This window comes from Elgaria multicarinata, chromosome 6 (assembly GCF_023053635.1).
Source record: "Elgaria multicarinata webbii isolate HBS135686 ecotype San Diego chromosome 6, rElgMul1.1.pri, whole genome shotgun sequence".
Lineage (NCBI taxonomy): Eukaryota > Metazoa > Chordata > Lepidosauria > Squamata > Anguidae > Elgaria > Elgaria multicarinata.
The window spans coordinates 1,129,096-1,144,175 of NC_086176.1; the positions used below are offsets into that span (position 1 = coordinate 1,129,096).

Consider the following 15,080-nt stretch of genomic DNA (forward strand, 5'->3'; position numbering starts at 1 on the left):
GATTTTATTTTATTTTATCTTGGTCACCACTCCAAAATTTTCAATGGGGAACAGTATATAAATATTGCAAATAAATAAATAAATAAATAATGGATGATGGGAGGAACTTGGATCAGTATCACACAATAATCACTTTTTAACCACTAGTGAAGCCTAAGCAATAGATATGACTGGCAAATCCCAGAAATCTCACTTGCATTTGTTTTCTATAAAACAAATACAAGTTTCACTTTCCTGGCTTTTTGGGTTGCAGAGGTGATTATTGTTTACTTGAACATTCCCCACATATGGTACAACCGAACATGCTCTCTACATCTGTTGCCCTGCAGCTTTCTACAAACCCCAATCTTCCTTCCTCAATTCCTGACTAAACCCCCCCTCAATAATAGATAGTAAAATTCTATGAAACTAATTTGTACAAGCGAATTAAGCATTCATATTAAGTATATTCACATAATTTGCAATATTTACTCAACTTGCTAACCAGTACACATCACTAAAGAAAGATGCTTCTTCCAAGCAATTTCTCCCCAACAACACACAATCTGGCTCCTTTAGGAACCAAGACAGCAGGATCTTTAATATTTAAGCTTACTATGGCATTGAGCTAATACTCCCGAATCTCTTCTAGGTTAAATGTCAGGAAAAAACACCAGCTATTTCGTCCCTGGGAAATTCCCCTTCACTTTTCCCTCTGAGAAGTCAACAACAAACCCATGAAATTATCTCTTGCTCTAACAAATATGAAAATTCATTAACCTCCAGCTCTGAAATCAAAGAGCCTCTTTTAAATGCTTTGCCAGAAATTCTGTTTTACTGGTCTCAGATTATTGCTCCATTTCACTCTGCTAAACAAAACATATTTTAGAATGACCCGTCAGAGTTCGCTTTTCCTGTGGCTAGAGAAACCTTACACCTTTTTCCTAGTGTGGATAACAGTGTGTAATATAGTTTCATCTGTGACGCTGTGGTTCTGGCTACTCTGAGCTTGTTTGCAGAAAATCTTTTAACAATCGTAGCCTGTTACCTATAGAGAGTGCGCAATTTCCCTGAGATAAACAGAGTCATTGCTTGCTCGGCTTTAAAAGGGATTGCCCTTGTGATGTGGGCTTAGGATTTCTACTGCTAAACACAAGATGATAGCTAGGTTGTCCAGTAGCTCAAGTATAAGGGCTGGTCCTGAACATTCTCACAAAGGGTCAGGTAATTGGGGATTTCTGCCTCTCCTACTGCATCCCTCTCATATCCGCTTTACACACTCTTTTTTTCTTACGCGGATAGGGATCCATGAATATGGACTGGCTTAGTAGCCAGCCATTATTTTTGGTCTCTTCATAATCCTCTGGTATATGCAGAGGTCTTTGGAAAGGCATGGAGCGCTGGAAAAGAGGAAAGCAGTGAAAACAACTGGCACCATTTCTTTCCCTCTCCAAAGCATGGTGCAGTGATTAAACAACAACAACAACCACCCAAACACTTGTCCTGAGTTCTTGGAACATGCCAGAGGACTCAAAAAGATGGGGCAAGGTCTTCTCTCTCTTTGCACTGAATCCCTCTCACTTCTTCCCCAACATCTGGCGTGAAGGAAGACTGACCCCCATCCTTAACCCCAATTCTCTGGAATTTACTAAGAATTTAGGAGGGTGAATCTTTGGGATGAACATGCAGGCCAGGGACGATCATCTGAGTAGATGGGGGTGACGTAGCAATCAAATTTGTGGCCCCTTGTATATGGAGACAATCTCTACATGGGAAAATGTCCAGCGTGAAGAAGCCCCAGTCTAAGATCATAAGGATTAATACAGACAATAGAAACCACACAACAGCAGTAGTTCAGGAAAAGCCAGGTATTTCTATGTGCAGTGTTTTTTTAAGAAGGAACTCCTTTTAATTCAAATCTCTAAATATGCTCCACCTCACTTCAAAAATAATAACTGATTATTCTTTTTAAAGAAGTGAGGGTTGCAGCAAACCAGACTCTTCCGTAACACTACAAACTATATTTGAGAGGGCTTGTGGTGATCACTTTCAACAGGCCTAAAGTTGGCAGCTGTTGTGTGAGCCCATGTCAAGAAGATGCCACATAGTCCAGTTTCATAGGCATCAGTCCTCATGTTGAGAAGGAAGAGCCTCAAAAACCCCCACCCCTTACTCTCCATCATATTGAGACAGAAAAGAGCTACTTGCAGCCTTCATCTCAGAAGTTCAGAAGTCCAATGTGATGCAGTGGCTTAACTCCTGGATTTGAAAGTGAGAGAACAAGGCTGACCTCTCTGCATCTCTTACAGCCAAACTAAATGTGATGCTAAACTCACAACTGCTGCCCCAAATGGCAGCTGCGTGACCAGCTCTTCTCTTCCTCTCTATAACAGCTAATAAAACTTACTCGTATCCTGACATCATGACACCCTGTTTCCCAACCCCACTCCACAGCACGTTGTGATGTCCAGACTTATTATCATGTCGTCAGGGCTAGGGGTGAGCATTTCAAAACAGAGGAAATTCGATCTTTTGCTTCTTACAAAGCCTGACAGTGTTCTCAAAATTCAGAGGAGGAAAAAATGCTATGTTACATAAAATGTATTGCTCAGGAACAACAGAATGGGAAGACAGGGAGCATCATGATGGTAGGGGCTGCCCTTCCATATTACAAGCTGGTACAGCAAACAATGTTCACACCCATCAGAGGTAAGCAGCATCGGGGGGTTCTGACATGTATTTCTTTTACACTCCCACCCTCCTTTACCCAACTTTACCTCTACATCAGACACCTTCATGCGTGTGCCCTCTTTGCCAACAAAGATATCATCGATGTCCACAAGGATGTAGCGATCAAGGGTCAGACAAAGACGCTTGCCAGTCAGGTAAGCAATAGCATCAACAAAGATGAGCTTGTGCAGCCAGAAGTTGAGGTTATTACCAAAAAGGACCCGCTGAATGCCATCATGCAGACCAAGGTCTTGCACCACTGTAGCATGTAGAGCTCTGTGGGTGGTCAGGTGAGGGATTGACTCTGATGATTTGGTGCTAGCCATCAACACGGGTTCGTAGGTCGTGTGATTTGACTGAAACACTGTCCAGTCATCGCCAGGCAGAGGGCCTTGTTCCACTTCGTTAGCCTGGGTCACATACAGCAGCGGGGCACTGGGGTTGATGTGATAGTCTCGTAACCCCAGGTTGGAATGTAGGAATAGGGGAAAGCCCTTGAGCTGAGCGCTAAGCAAGCTGTTCTCATTTGCCTTGAAGAAACCAATAATGCCCACTCCATATTCCACACAGTATTTGTCCAACAGGTCCCTATTCCAGGTATCCAGGTTCACATATTTAAGGATGTTCTCATAGATAATAAGAGCATATCGGCCATGGTCTTTGTCTGTCAAAGTCGGCATATCCCCCTTTCCAGGGGCAATCTCTGTCCTGTATTTAAACCGGCTGGATTCCAAGATAGCCACTATCTCCTGACCCAATTGAGAATAAATGCTTTCCACAAAGACAAGCACAACAGGGTCTGTGCGTGAGTTATCCACTGATTTTGTAAGTCTCCAGCTCGCCTGGGGCTGGATGAGGACCCGGTGCTGGTTGCTACAATCACTGAACGGCAATGGGGGTGGTTCCTTGATTTTGGGGCTGTTGGTGACATAATAAGCCAGGAAGCACATGGAGATCAGGCTGAAGGCAATGAGTAGCAGGATCAATCTGTGGAGCTCCAACTGTCGCACATGCCTCACAACTTTCCACAGCTGAATCATGATGAGGCGGACTTCCTCAAGCTTGGCGCCGACCAAGCTGCCTTCGGTGTCTCCAACGCCACCACTGGAAGAGCCAGTGGCAGCTCACTGAGAATAAATGTGGGCTGCAGAGGGGGATAAAGCTTAAGCAAACAGCTACAAGACTAGATTCCCAGTGATCTGCCATTTATCTCAAGTGACTTCAAGTCCCATTGCTCCTCTGAGTGCTGGTTTCTTCCTCTGCTTCTCCACAGGCTCCGAAAAGACCTAGGAAGGAGGTGGGTCATGTACAGCAAAGAATTCTTGGCTTCAGAAGCAAATGTCAGATATCAGGGGAAGGGAAAGCGGAGGCTCTCCTCAAACTGAAGAGTTGCCTCAGTTATCTGGCTTGCCAGTCACATGATGGTCATCCTCGGTTGGCAACCTGGAAGTAAGAAAGACATTAATTGTAAAGGGTAGATAAACTAAGGGGCCTTTGAGACATGTGTTGTGGTATAATGCAAGACCTGGGCTTGCTGAACAGAATCACATCCTTCTCACTCTGACGTGGCATGCTGTGGGGATTAACTGTGAGAGAAACACGGACCCTGCAACAACATGTTGCAGTGAGACGGGCTTCTGTACAGTGTTCCTGACAGCCATACTGTCATATTTCTGAATATTCCACTCCCTTCCATCCCACCACCAAAACCACCCACACCTCCCCTTCTCCTATTTTCTGTTCTTCCACAACACACACTGAGCATTCTGTGGCACTGAGCATGCTCAGTCTATATTGGGCTGTTTTGGGATTGTGGTCATCTTGTTGTTGAGGTTCCCCCACCCCCAAAGATTTTTTCTACATCTACAAACTTTGAGGATCCCCTGAGCATGATGATATCTCCTCCTTGATTCTCAGTAGCCCTGTTTTGACTACACAGCTGACGTAACACAGCACTTGCGTTTGTTATTGGTTTATATGATGTGACCTTAGCTGCAATTTCACCACTGCCATGACTTTCAAAGCTGGACTTGGAGTAAGTCAGTAACTCGCTCTTGATATAGCATTCAATTTTACAGGGTCCTCTGCTGAATAACACAGATCAAATTAACAGATCCTTATCCCAGAGAAGTACCAGATTTCCCACACTGATTTGGAGTTGGTTGATCATGAGAAATGCTCTCCAATTCCTGATATCAACTTGCAATTATTTCCTTCCCCAGCAAAGCCTGCCACTGTTAGGTATTATGACAAGAGGGAGCAAGGGCCCTCCCTACACCTAAGGGTTATCCCAGGAAAATGGAGGGATCATCCCTGCCTGCTTCCGGGATGCCCTGTGTGTCATTTGGTATACCCATGCCCAAGGACCTCTGGAATTTCATCACTCAGCAGTTGTCAATACTAATTTCTTCTACTCAAGATTTCAGGAAAACTAATTGTCAAGTTCACTCAGATTTCTACTCTAATATATAATTTCATCAATCCAATCTAGGCACTGGTAAAGGGGTGTTGTTGTTTTTAAAACAACAGCAACCATATGATAAAAAAAAATCTTTCTCTAATGTTATTTAAATGTGTTGTTGGGAGAGGGGTTTGTGTTTTAAAATATTAGACACAGGGAGAAAGAGTATGAACAGGAATGTAGAAAAACATTTTTTCAGAAGTGCCAACTTTACACTCCAGTTTTCAAGGATGCCAAGCACATAAACCCCTAGTTGAGATGAAAAGAAACGTGGTAGGGTGCTCAGGACCATGGAAAAAGACTTCAGATGTCCACAGGCAGAGAGTAAGCGACTTGAAGTTAATAGTGCTATTAATAGTGCTGTTTTTGAAGCAGAAAGAACAGGTTGCTTACCTGTAACTGTGGTTCTTTGAGTGGTCATCTGTGCAGTCACACTATGGGCTCTGCGCTTGCGCTGAGCTGAGCTTCGGAAAGGATCAATAGCTGAGTAAAAAAACCGTTTAGGAGGCGGGAACCCCTCCCCCACCGTCCAGCGCGCATGCTCCCGCCCGCTCCCGCCTTCCCCTCAGTTCCTTTGCGACTAGATCGAACCTGGCACCGAGAGGAAGACGGAGTCGAACAACCGGCATGACACCGTAGAGGGGACGGAGGGAGGGTTGTGTGACTGCACAGATGACCACTCAAAGAACCACAGTTACAGGTAAGCAACCTGTTCTTCTTCTTCGTGGTCTCTGTGCATCACACCATGGGCGATTACCAAGCATTCACTTACCGGAGGAGGGTCGGTGTCATTGTAAGACTGCCGAAAGGACTGCCCTGCCGAAGGAGGAATCATTCCTGGAATGGGTGTCGACACTGTAGTGTTTGACGAAGGTCAACAGGCGTGACCAAGTAGCTGCCTTGCAAATGTCAATAAGTGGAACTCCTCTGGCGAAGGCAGTGGATGTGGCCAAACTCCTGGTGGAATGTGCCCTTACCACAGTGAGGGGGGTTTGAAGTTTTGAAGTTTGGTATGCAAGGCGAATGGTACTGGCTATCCATCCCGCAAGGCGTTGGGAGGAGACTGCTCGGCCTTTTTGAGCACCTCCATAGCAAACAAAGAGTCTGTTAGTGGTGCGGAAGGGTTGGGTCCTGTCTTTATAAAAGGCGAGGGCCCTACGGACGTCGAGGCAGTGTAATCGTTTCTCAAGGGAGGTGGTGGGAGAAGGAAAAAAGGCCGGTAAGATGATTGGTTGATTGATGTGGAATTCTGAAACTATTTTAGGCAAGAAGGCAAGGTCCGGGCGGAGAACAACTTTGTCGGCGTGGAATACTGTGAGCAGTGGATCGACATGGAGTGCACAGAGCTCACTCGATCTTCGGCCGGATGCTATAGCAACGAGGAAGGCAACTTTCCAGGTAAGTAGGTGTAGCGATGTAGTGGCTAGTGGTTCGAAGGGTTTTGTAGTGAGGGCATTGAGAACTACAGACAAGCTCCAAGTTGGGTGTATAGGCTTTATAGGTGGAATTAGATTCTTTAGGCCTTTCAGAAATGTTTTAATTATTGGAGTGGAGAACAGGGTTCTGCCCTTGATTTCGCCCCTGTGAGCTGATAATGCAGCGAGATATACTCTAATGGAAGAGTACTGCAAACCCTTAGAATACAAGTAGTGGAGAAAGAGGAGGACGTCCTTAGGTGAGCATTGTTCAGGGAGGAAGGAGTTGGCAGAGGCGAAAGCGGAAAAAGATGCCCACTTCTTTGAGTATGAGTTCCTCGTAGAGGGTTTTATGGATGCAGATAAGATTTCTTTAATGTCTGCGGGGAGATCAGGTGTGGAGGCAGGTGCGGCTAGGCGTTGTGTATCCTCCATGCCGAGAGGTTGAGGGTGCATAGGTCCAGATGATGAATTTGGCCGTGATTGCAGGATAGGAGAGATGGAATGAGTGGTAGAGTGTAAGGTTCTTCGTCTGCTATGTGGAAAAGAGGGGAGAACCAAGTTTGTCTGGGCCAGCGAGGTGCAATCAGTATGCAGTTGGCATTGTCCGTGATGATCTTGGCTATGACCTTGTTGAGCAGGGGAAACGGAGGAAATGCATAGAGTAGAGGACCGTGCCAATTGTGGAGGAACGCGTCCCCTAGTGAGGCAGTGCCTACACCTCCTCTGGAGCAATAACGTTTGCAGGCTGCGTTCTCCTCGGAGGCGAAGAGTTCTATGTCCGGTCGGCCCCAGAGATGGAAGAGGTAATGGGTTACCGGGGTTGAGAGTTTCCATTCGTGCTGGGGGCGTATATGGCGACTGAGAGAGTCTGCTAGGGTATTGTCCGTACCGGCAATGTGGATTGCAGTGAGGTGGATTCCTCTGGGAATAGTCCAATTGAGTAGTTGCAGGGTAAGGTTGATGAGTTTTGAAGAGCGTGTGCCGCCCTGCTTGTTGATGTGCCATAAGACGGTAGTGTTGTCCGTGAGGACTTGGACATGTCGATTGGAAAGTTCCGGTTCGAATGCCAGCAGAGCTTTCCTTACTGCTTCGAGTTCTAAAAAGTTTATGTGGTTTTTCGCCTCCGATCGCAACCATCGATCTTGGATCTGGAGTGGGCCGCAGTGGGCTCCCCAGCCTATGGTGGAAGCGTCTGTGGTTAGGACCCGCGACGGCGGTGTTGGATGAAATGGAACACCGTGAAGGAGATGCCGGGGTATCGTCCACCACTGGATAGAGTGCGCTACATGTTTCGGAAGGCTGAGGAAAGGTAGTCTGGGGTTGCGTGACTTGTCGAAGTGTCGCAGGAACCACAGTTGCAGGGGGCGCATTCTGAACCTGGCCCATTCGACGACGAAGACGGTCGATGCCATGTATCCTAGTAGGCATTGGATAGAGTGTACTGATGTTCGAGTGGTTGACATCATGACTCGGGCTTTCTTCGTTAGTATACGGGATCGTTCGAGTGGTAAGTAGGCTCTTGTCAGTATGGAGTCGAGACGGGCTCCAATGAAGGTTATTGATTGAGTTGGTTGGAGAACAGACTTTTCGTGGTTTATACATAGTCCGAGGTCGTTGAGCAGGGAGATGGTGGTCGATATGTGATTCTGGAGATGTTGTTTGGAGTCTGATACCAGGAGCCAGTCGTCTAGGTATGGATAAACCTCGACGCCTAGTAGGCGGAGATGGGCGCAGACGACTGCCATACATTTGGTGAACACTCTTGGGGCCGATGTGAGGCCAAAGGGTAGTACGCAAAACTGGTAGATGTCCTTGCCTATGGCGAAGCGTCGAAAGTGACGGCATGATTCGTGGATAGAAATATGAAAGTACGCGTCTTTGAGATCGACGATGGCGAACCAGGCATTTTTTCTCAAAAATTGCAGAGTTGTACCCAAAGTTGTCATTTTGAATTTTTGGGAGCGTATAAAGGAATTTACGTTCCTTAAGTCCAATATAGGTCTGAGACCCCCGTCCCGCTTCGGAACTGTGAAATACCGGGAGAAAAAACCTGCAGTTGCAAGCTGTTTGGGGATTTTTTCGATAGCTCCCTTGTGCAGAAGTGTTAATGTTTCTTGAAGTAGTACTTCTGACGGTGTTGTATACTTTACAGTGCCGAGGGGAGGGAGAGTCTGGAAGTCTATCCTGTATCCCGTAAGGACGATGTCCAATACCCAGGAGTCTGTAGTAATGTTTTCCCATGCGTGAAAGAATGGGGCGAGGCGGTCCCGAAAAAGGTGGGATCGAGGATGTGGCGTGGCGTCAAAAACAACATTTAGAGAAATTGTCCCCTCTCTTTTGAGATCTAAATTTGTTCTGAGGGGTAGTCGTCTTTCTCTGGAAGGTTTGAGAAGGCTAGAATCTCGGTGTCTTGTCGAAAGTCTGCCTTTGCGAATATGGTTGGTATTGGCGTGGCCAGCGACGGGATTTCTGAGATTGCTGTTGCTGCTGCTGCTGTGGACCGATGCCCATCTTTTTGGCAGTTGTTCTTGCCTTTTGGATGTTGTCCATCTGTTCATCGGTCTTCGAGTTGAAAAGACCATCCCCGTCGAAGGGAAGGCTCTCGATTCGTGACCTGGCTTCTGGCGTGAGACCAGCGGATCTAAGCCAGGCGTGACGCCGGAGAGCTACTGCGTTTGTCATGAGTTTCGAGTAACAGTCGGCTTGGTGTCGGGTCGAGTTGGTTTGGAGTTTAGAAAGTCTGGACGCTTGGGCTTGAAAAGCTCTTGCTAACTCTCTCTGGCAGATAGTCGCACAGGGAGCCCATTTTGTCCCAGAGAAAAGCCTGGTAATGCACCATCAGTGCCTGGTAATTAGTTACTCGAAGGCCTAAAGCTGACGTGGAGTAAGCACGACGACCCATAAAGTCCAATCTGCGACCCTCTTTATCGACTGGAGAGGAGTGTGCTTTCTGTGACCTAGAATGCGAGGACTCTACGATTATCGAGTTGGGCTTGGGGTGTGAAAACAAGAACTCAACGTCTTTAGACTGAACTCGATACATGGATTCGAGCCTGCGTGATGTGGGCGAGATGAGCGAGGGTGATTCCCAAGTCTGTTTTAACGTTTGAAGCAAGATAGGCAAGAACGGGATCTCAGTTGGCGTCGAAGCTTCTGTGTACATGTTATCGAAGAACGGATCGTGGATCTGTTCTTGGTGTTGCTGGGCGTCAACGCCTAGAGCAGTGGCCATGTAAAGGACTTGTTCCGAAAATGAACCCATGTCCTCTGATGGTGAAGGGCGGTCCTTCGTGCCGACTTCATCACCAGGAGAAGGCAGCGATGGCTGGAGATTTGAGGAAGAAGAGTCAGATTGAAAACCTTCTTGGGAAGCCTGGTCAGGCTGTAGTACGTGGTATGTATCTTCCTGAGGCTGAGGTGGCAGAGATAGAGATCGAGGCGGTACCGGTGGTACAGATATATTTTGCGAAGACGGGAGGCGAGGTCGACTCCTATGTGGGTAGGGATCGAAATAAGGGTCCCTGTCATAGTAAGGGTAATCCCCTGGATAGCGGTAGTCCGAGTATCTGTCCCAGTCCTGTGGCGGTGATCGAGATCGTCCTCTGTAGTTGTCGTAGTAGCCCCTCGGATAATGCTCTCTGTATGCGGAAGAGCGGTATCTGGAAGTCGATCTTGGAGAGTGCTGGTGTCGACGGTAAACTTCAGAAGAGGGCTGCAGTGCGGTTGTGACTGCCTGCTCGGAACGCTCTTGGTTTGGAGAGGGGCGTCGAGGAGAAAGCTGTGGAGCCCCTTGACTGGCTGAAGGAGGTCTGACTAGTGACAAAGCGCTCGAAGTCCTCCTGGGAGGAGGAGGAGGAGGGAGTGGCCTTTGCGGTGACAACGAGGATTCTCTGATCTCCCCCTCCGATGGTGTCGAGAGAAGTTCAGTGACCGGGCAATCAGGCGGGTTTGAACGCTCTCTAGTTGGTGGCGGGTGTTGTGCTGTCGACAGCCCCCGCGTTTGGAGTGGACGCTTCTTTTTCTTTTTAGGCTGGGCGTCGGGGGATGACCTTGGCTTTTTTGCCTTTTTAGCGAGCTTCTTCGCGGTCGATATGGTAATAGAGCGCGATGGCTCGTTATGCGCCGTAGATACCGAGGGAGCTGATGATGTCGAAGCTTTCGGTATCGATACGGGGGATGTCGCCATTTGTGAACCCGTAGGGTTAGGCATGTCTACGGAGAGAAGCGTTCTTTTCCACAGTTCAGCTTTTAGGCGATCGGATCTGTGGCGTCTGGTTTGTTTGGAGAAAGCCTGGCAGTGGTGGCAGGTCTCTACCACATGGGCTTCTCCTAGGCAGAGGACACAAAGGGAGTGGCCGTCTGCTGCAGGAAGTTTTGTGCCGCAGCGGGCACACTTTCTAAATGCGGCCCTGAGGGCCATACAAGGTAGAGAATAGTTTTAAGAGGAAGAAGAGGTATAGAGGAAGACGTATATATAGTTAAGAAAAAAGGCAAGAATAAAGATTTCTCTTTTTTTTTTTTTTTAGGGAGAAGAATATTAGAAGTAAGAAGGAAAAGAGGTTTGAGAAGAAAAAACACGGAGAAAAAGCTCAGCTATAAGAGTTAGTTAGAATTTACGAGGAGGATCCTTCCGACAAAGCTAGCAGGTAAGCGGTCGCAAAGGAACTGAGGGGAAGGCGGGAGCGGGCGGGAGCATGTGCGCTGGACGGTGGGGGAGGGGTTCCCGCCTTCTAAACGTTTTTTTTACTCAGCTATTGATCCTTTCCGAAGCACAGCTCAGCGCAAGCGCAGAGCCCATAGTGTGATGCACAGAGACCACGAAGAAGAACTAGAACATATCAAGAAATAAACCCTTTTACAGCCACACCAACTTCCCCCACACTACCATGGCAGGGTGCAGGACAACAATTTTAAACAGGGTTGTAAACAGAGTAGAGTAAGAGCTACTCTCAGGAATTCAGGCTGGGAAGCTTTTTCTATAGCAATAGAGATGGTTGGTTTTTTTTTTAATATCAACTTGTCATTCAAAAATGACATGGGTTTGCGTATTTGGAAAAAAACCATTCTACCATGATAAAGGGGTAATTGGAGGGGGGGTCATTCTAACATTCATAAAATAAAATAAAAAAAATCACCAATCTTCCTGAAATTTACATGTGCCAGAAAGAAGTGTTAGTGTTATATAACCTGAAAATTTCAAGAAGATTGGTGAAAGATTGAGGGAAAGATGGCAGTTTAAAGTAATTTTTTTAAAAAAAAAAAACCCACCTCTCTCTCACCATGATCGCTGAGAAAATATTAGTGATAATTTGTGCCCTCATCTCCTAATGAAATGACAGTTTACTTAATTAAAATTCTGATATTTTTCTTCTTTGTTTTATCTTATATTTGATAGAATAGCTGTTCTTTCTTTTCTTTTCTTTTTTTTTCAAATCCCTTTAGGTTCTTTTAAAGAAAATATTTATCTTGAGCCATGAGGCAACCATGGTATCTCCAGGCAGCCACAGTAGCATCCCTCGCTCTCCAACCGGATTGTATTGTTGAGAGGCCAGGGGGAGTTCGACTGCCTGTCTCATATTTCCTTAACAGTCTACTCAGAAGTAAGTTACATGCTTTCTAAAAATTGGCTCCTGGGGTGGGTGGGTGGAGGGGGAATCGTGAAGGCAAAGATTTCCTTTTCTTTCCTGCACAATAATTTCTCCTGCAATTAACAACTGGCTTCCTTGCTTTGTGTGAGTGTGTGTGGTGGGGTTCTTTAATTCATTTGATCGTTGCTGCTGCTTGATTTTCAATTCACTCCTATGTATGTCTACTCAGAAGTAAGTCCCATTGAGTGCAATGAGTCTCACTCCCATACACTAGCTTGAAGGGGTGTGTGGATTTTGTTGTAAGTTCTCTCTGGAAGCTCTGTGTGTTTAGAGGCCATGGCTTTTTGTGAGAGAAAGCTTTTAGCTTCCTTCCCCCCTTTCTTTGTTCCAAAATCCCCCCTCCCCTGGATTATTATTATTATTATTGCTCGATTCCAGTGGTTCCCTGATCCTTGCTGCCTAGCAAGCCCCATGGTATTCAATGATGCTTACTCTTTTGTAAGTCTGCTTCAACTCTGTACAGCACCATGTACATTGATGGTGCTATATAAATAAATAAATAAATAAATAAATAAATAATAATAATAATAATAATAATAATAATAATAAATCAGTCTTAATTTGCCTTTTTGCCTCCTCACTGTTTTGGCCCACATACCTAAGCATACTTACTAGGTTGTAATTTTTATGGCAATTCAGTGGGATTTACTTGGGAGTATACACATGCAGAGGATTGTGCTATAAATAAATATGATTTCCAGCCTCTGGTCAAGTAGGTTTCATTTGTAATTTGTGGTTCCTATATTTACTCTGCAGTCATATTACTTGAGAGTAACCCCACTCTCAAGTGGGGTTACTCTCAAGAGTAACCCCACTTCCTGTCAGGTAAGTGTCACAAAGATTTGTTGTCCCTTCCCTACTACACACACACAGCTGCTGTACTCTTCTTGATCTATTTTGCTTTGTACAGAAAGCAATACAATATGGTAATAAGGGAACTGCATGAAGTGAAAATATGGAAGAACTGGAGAGTGGCAAGCAAGACTTCTTTCCGTTTTTCACCTTGAACAAGTGATGCTGCAACAATCTAGAATTCAGAAATGAAAGGACATGTTGTTTCAAGTACAAAAACTACAACTTAGGTGTAAGTGCTGAATGTGGAGGATCCTATTGGATCAAGACCACAGTACATGGGTAGGGTAGCTACACTTAGAAAAAAATGTCCCTTTGACCATGGGACATACTGACTTGCAATGGTGGAAGTTGTAGTCCAACACCTATGGAGGGCACCAGGCTGGGGAAGGGCTGAAAAAGAGAGAAGTAGGTGGCCCTAAGTTGTTCATCATCAGTTTTCCACAACCCCACAGTCACCTCTGCATATCATAATTCTCCATCCTGTCCTCATTGTTTACCTGCTTTGGGAGAATGTGGTGTTAGGGAGGATGTGGCGTTAAAGCTTGTGAGCCTTAACTCCCAATTCCCCTGCTTTTTGGTGCTTGGTTGAAAACTGTAGAGCCTTAACGTTGTTAATGAATGAACAAGTGGGCAAGTATTTTTTTTAATTAGCAGTAAATTCTGTAGACTTACTGCAAAGCTGATTTTACATTTAAAAAAACACCCCACAAAAAGGGAGCTGCCCTGACCACCATGTGCCTCATTTGTCACAAAACATGCTCATCTAGGGGATATGGGTGCCTCCTGAGCATGTGCAGTGTAACTTGCCCTCCACAATGAATAAATGCATTCATACCCCAAGACTGTTTGGGATTAAGGGACAATGTTTCTAGATACACTTGGGCCCAAATGGTTCTCCTTTTAGAAATAAAAATATAGTTGGCATTTATAACTCTCACCTCAAAACAACCACTTGCACTTGGTTGACACAGAAAACAAATCCTCATTAATAAAGAAAAGCAATAACAACCAGAGTCTACCATAGAAAGAAGTTTAAATCAGTTGTATAATTCCCACCATCTCATAAATCTTTTCATCTCTGAGAGAACATGTTCGGCAAATTCAGTCTCATAGGGATGATTTCTCCTAAAATTAAAAATAGGAACCAGAAGGCAGGAACATGTATGAAGAAATATTGTACATAAACAGTAAGTGCAAGATCTTTGGATCAAAGCGATCAAAGAAATGGCGGTGAAGTTGAACCCAAGCAAAGACTGTGTGTGTGTGTGTGTGTGTGTGTGTGTGCTCTTCATGGAAATCTGGGCATCAAATGGACTGCTCTGCAATTTCCACCTCAAAAGCTGCTCAGTAGCCAGCCGGTTTTATCACCTAAACTCTGCCAGTGTCTCCTTTACAAAAATCTGTATAAACGCTACCTGTTGGTGTCAGAGTACAAGGGACTGCGCTGTTTAAAATGATCCTTCGTTGTTGTCCAGGGGCAAGCAGGAATGCCCTGCGACAACAGGCTGGTCTGAACCAAGGGAGTCTGCAAAACAACGGCACTCTTTAATGTCTCAGCAAAGCCCTTAAACAGGACCCTGCTTGTTACAAGTAAGCAAGCACAAGCATGCACGCACACACACACACACACACACACACACACACACACAGAGGCCTGTATCAGATTGCTGCTTTCAAGAATCCGTCAGCTCTGATATCTAACAAGGCCTCACTGCCCAAGGGCAGGCCAGCTGGCACAAGGTACATGGCACAGTTTTGGAACTGCGTCAGCAGTTTGAAAGGGGGGGTGCAGCAGAATGAAAATGACATAATGAGGAGAGTAAGATGCCTAACTGCAATTGATGTATCCAAATGACTAAGCCCAAACAAGTTTCCACCGCAAAGGCTTACAGGGTAGGAAACAACTTGCTCATAAAACAGAAGAAATGAAATTGCTCCACCGCATATAGTCAAATTTAGAGAAGATCTGATACTTCATGCTTGTCTATG

The 15,080-nt window shown here is 45.6% G+C and overlaps 1 protein-coding gene across 2 annotated transcripts in view; it reads right to left on the reverse strand.

Moving 5' to 3' along the window:
• Positions 1 to 15,080, reverse strand: part of NDST2 (N-deacetylase and N-sulfotransferase 2) — a 147,277-nt gene that overhangs the window by 38,365 nt on the left and 93,832 nt on the right. Inside the window, exons 1-2 of one of the 2 annotated variants that reach the window (XM_063128846.1) lie at positions 5,943 to 5,961; positions 2,757 to 4,152 (exon numbers count right to left, since the gene is read on the reverse strand). In XM_063128846.1, the coding sequence (XP_062984916.1) occupies positions 2,757 to 3,749 (993 nt within the window). In that variant the 5' untranslated portion in view covers positions 3,750 to 4,152; positions 5,943 to 5,961. Of the gene's footprint in view, positions 1 to 2,756; positions 4,153 to 5,942; positions 5,962 to 15,080 lie in introns of those variants that run through there. The other variant, XM_063128845.1, reaches the window with a different exon arrangement.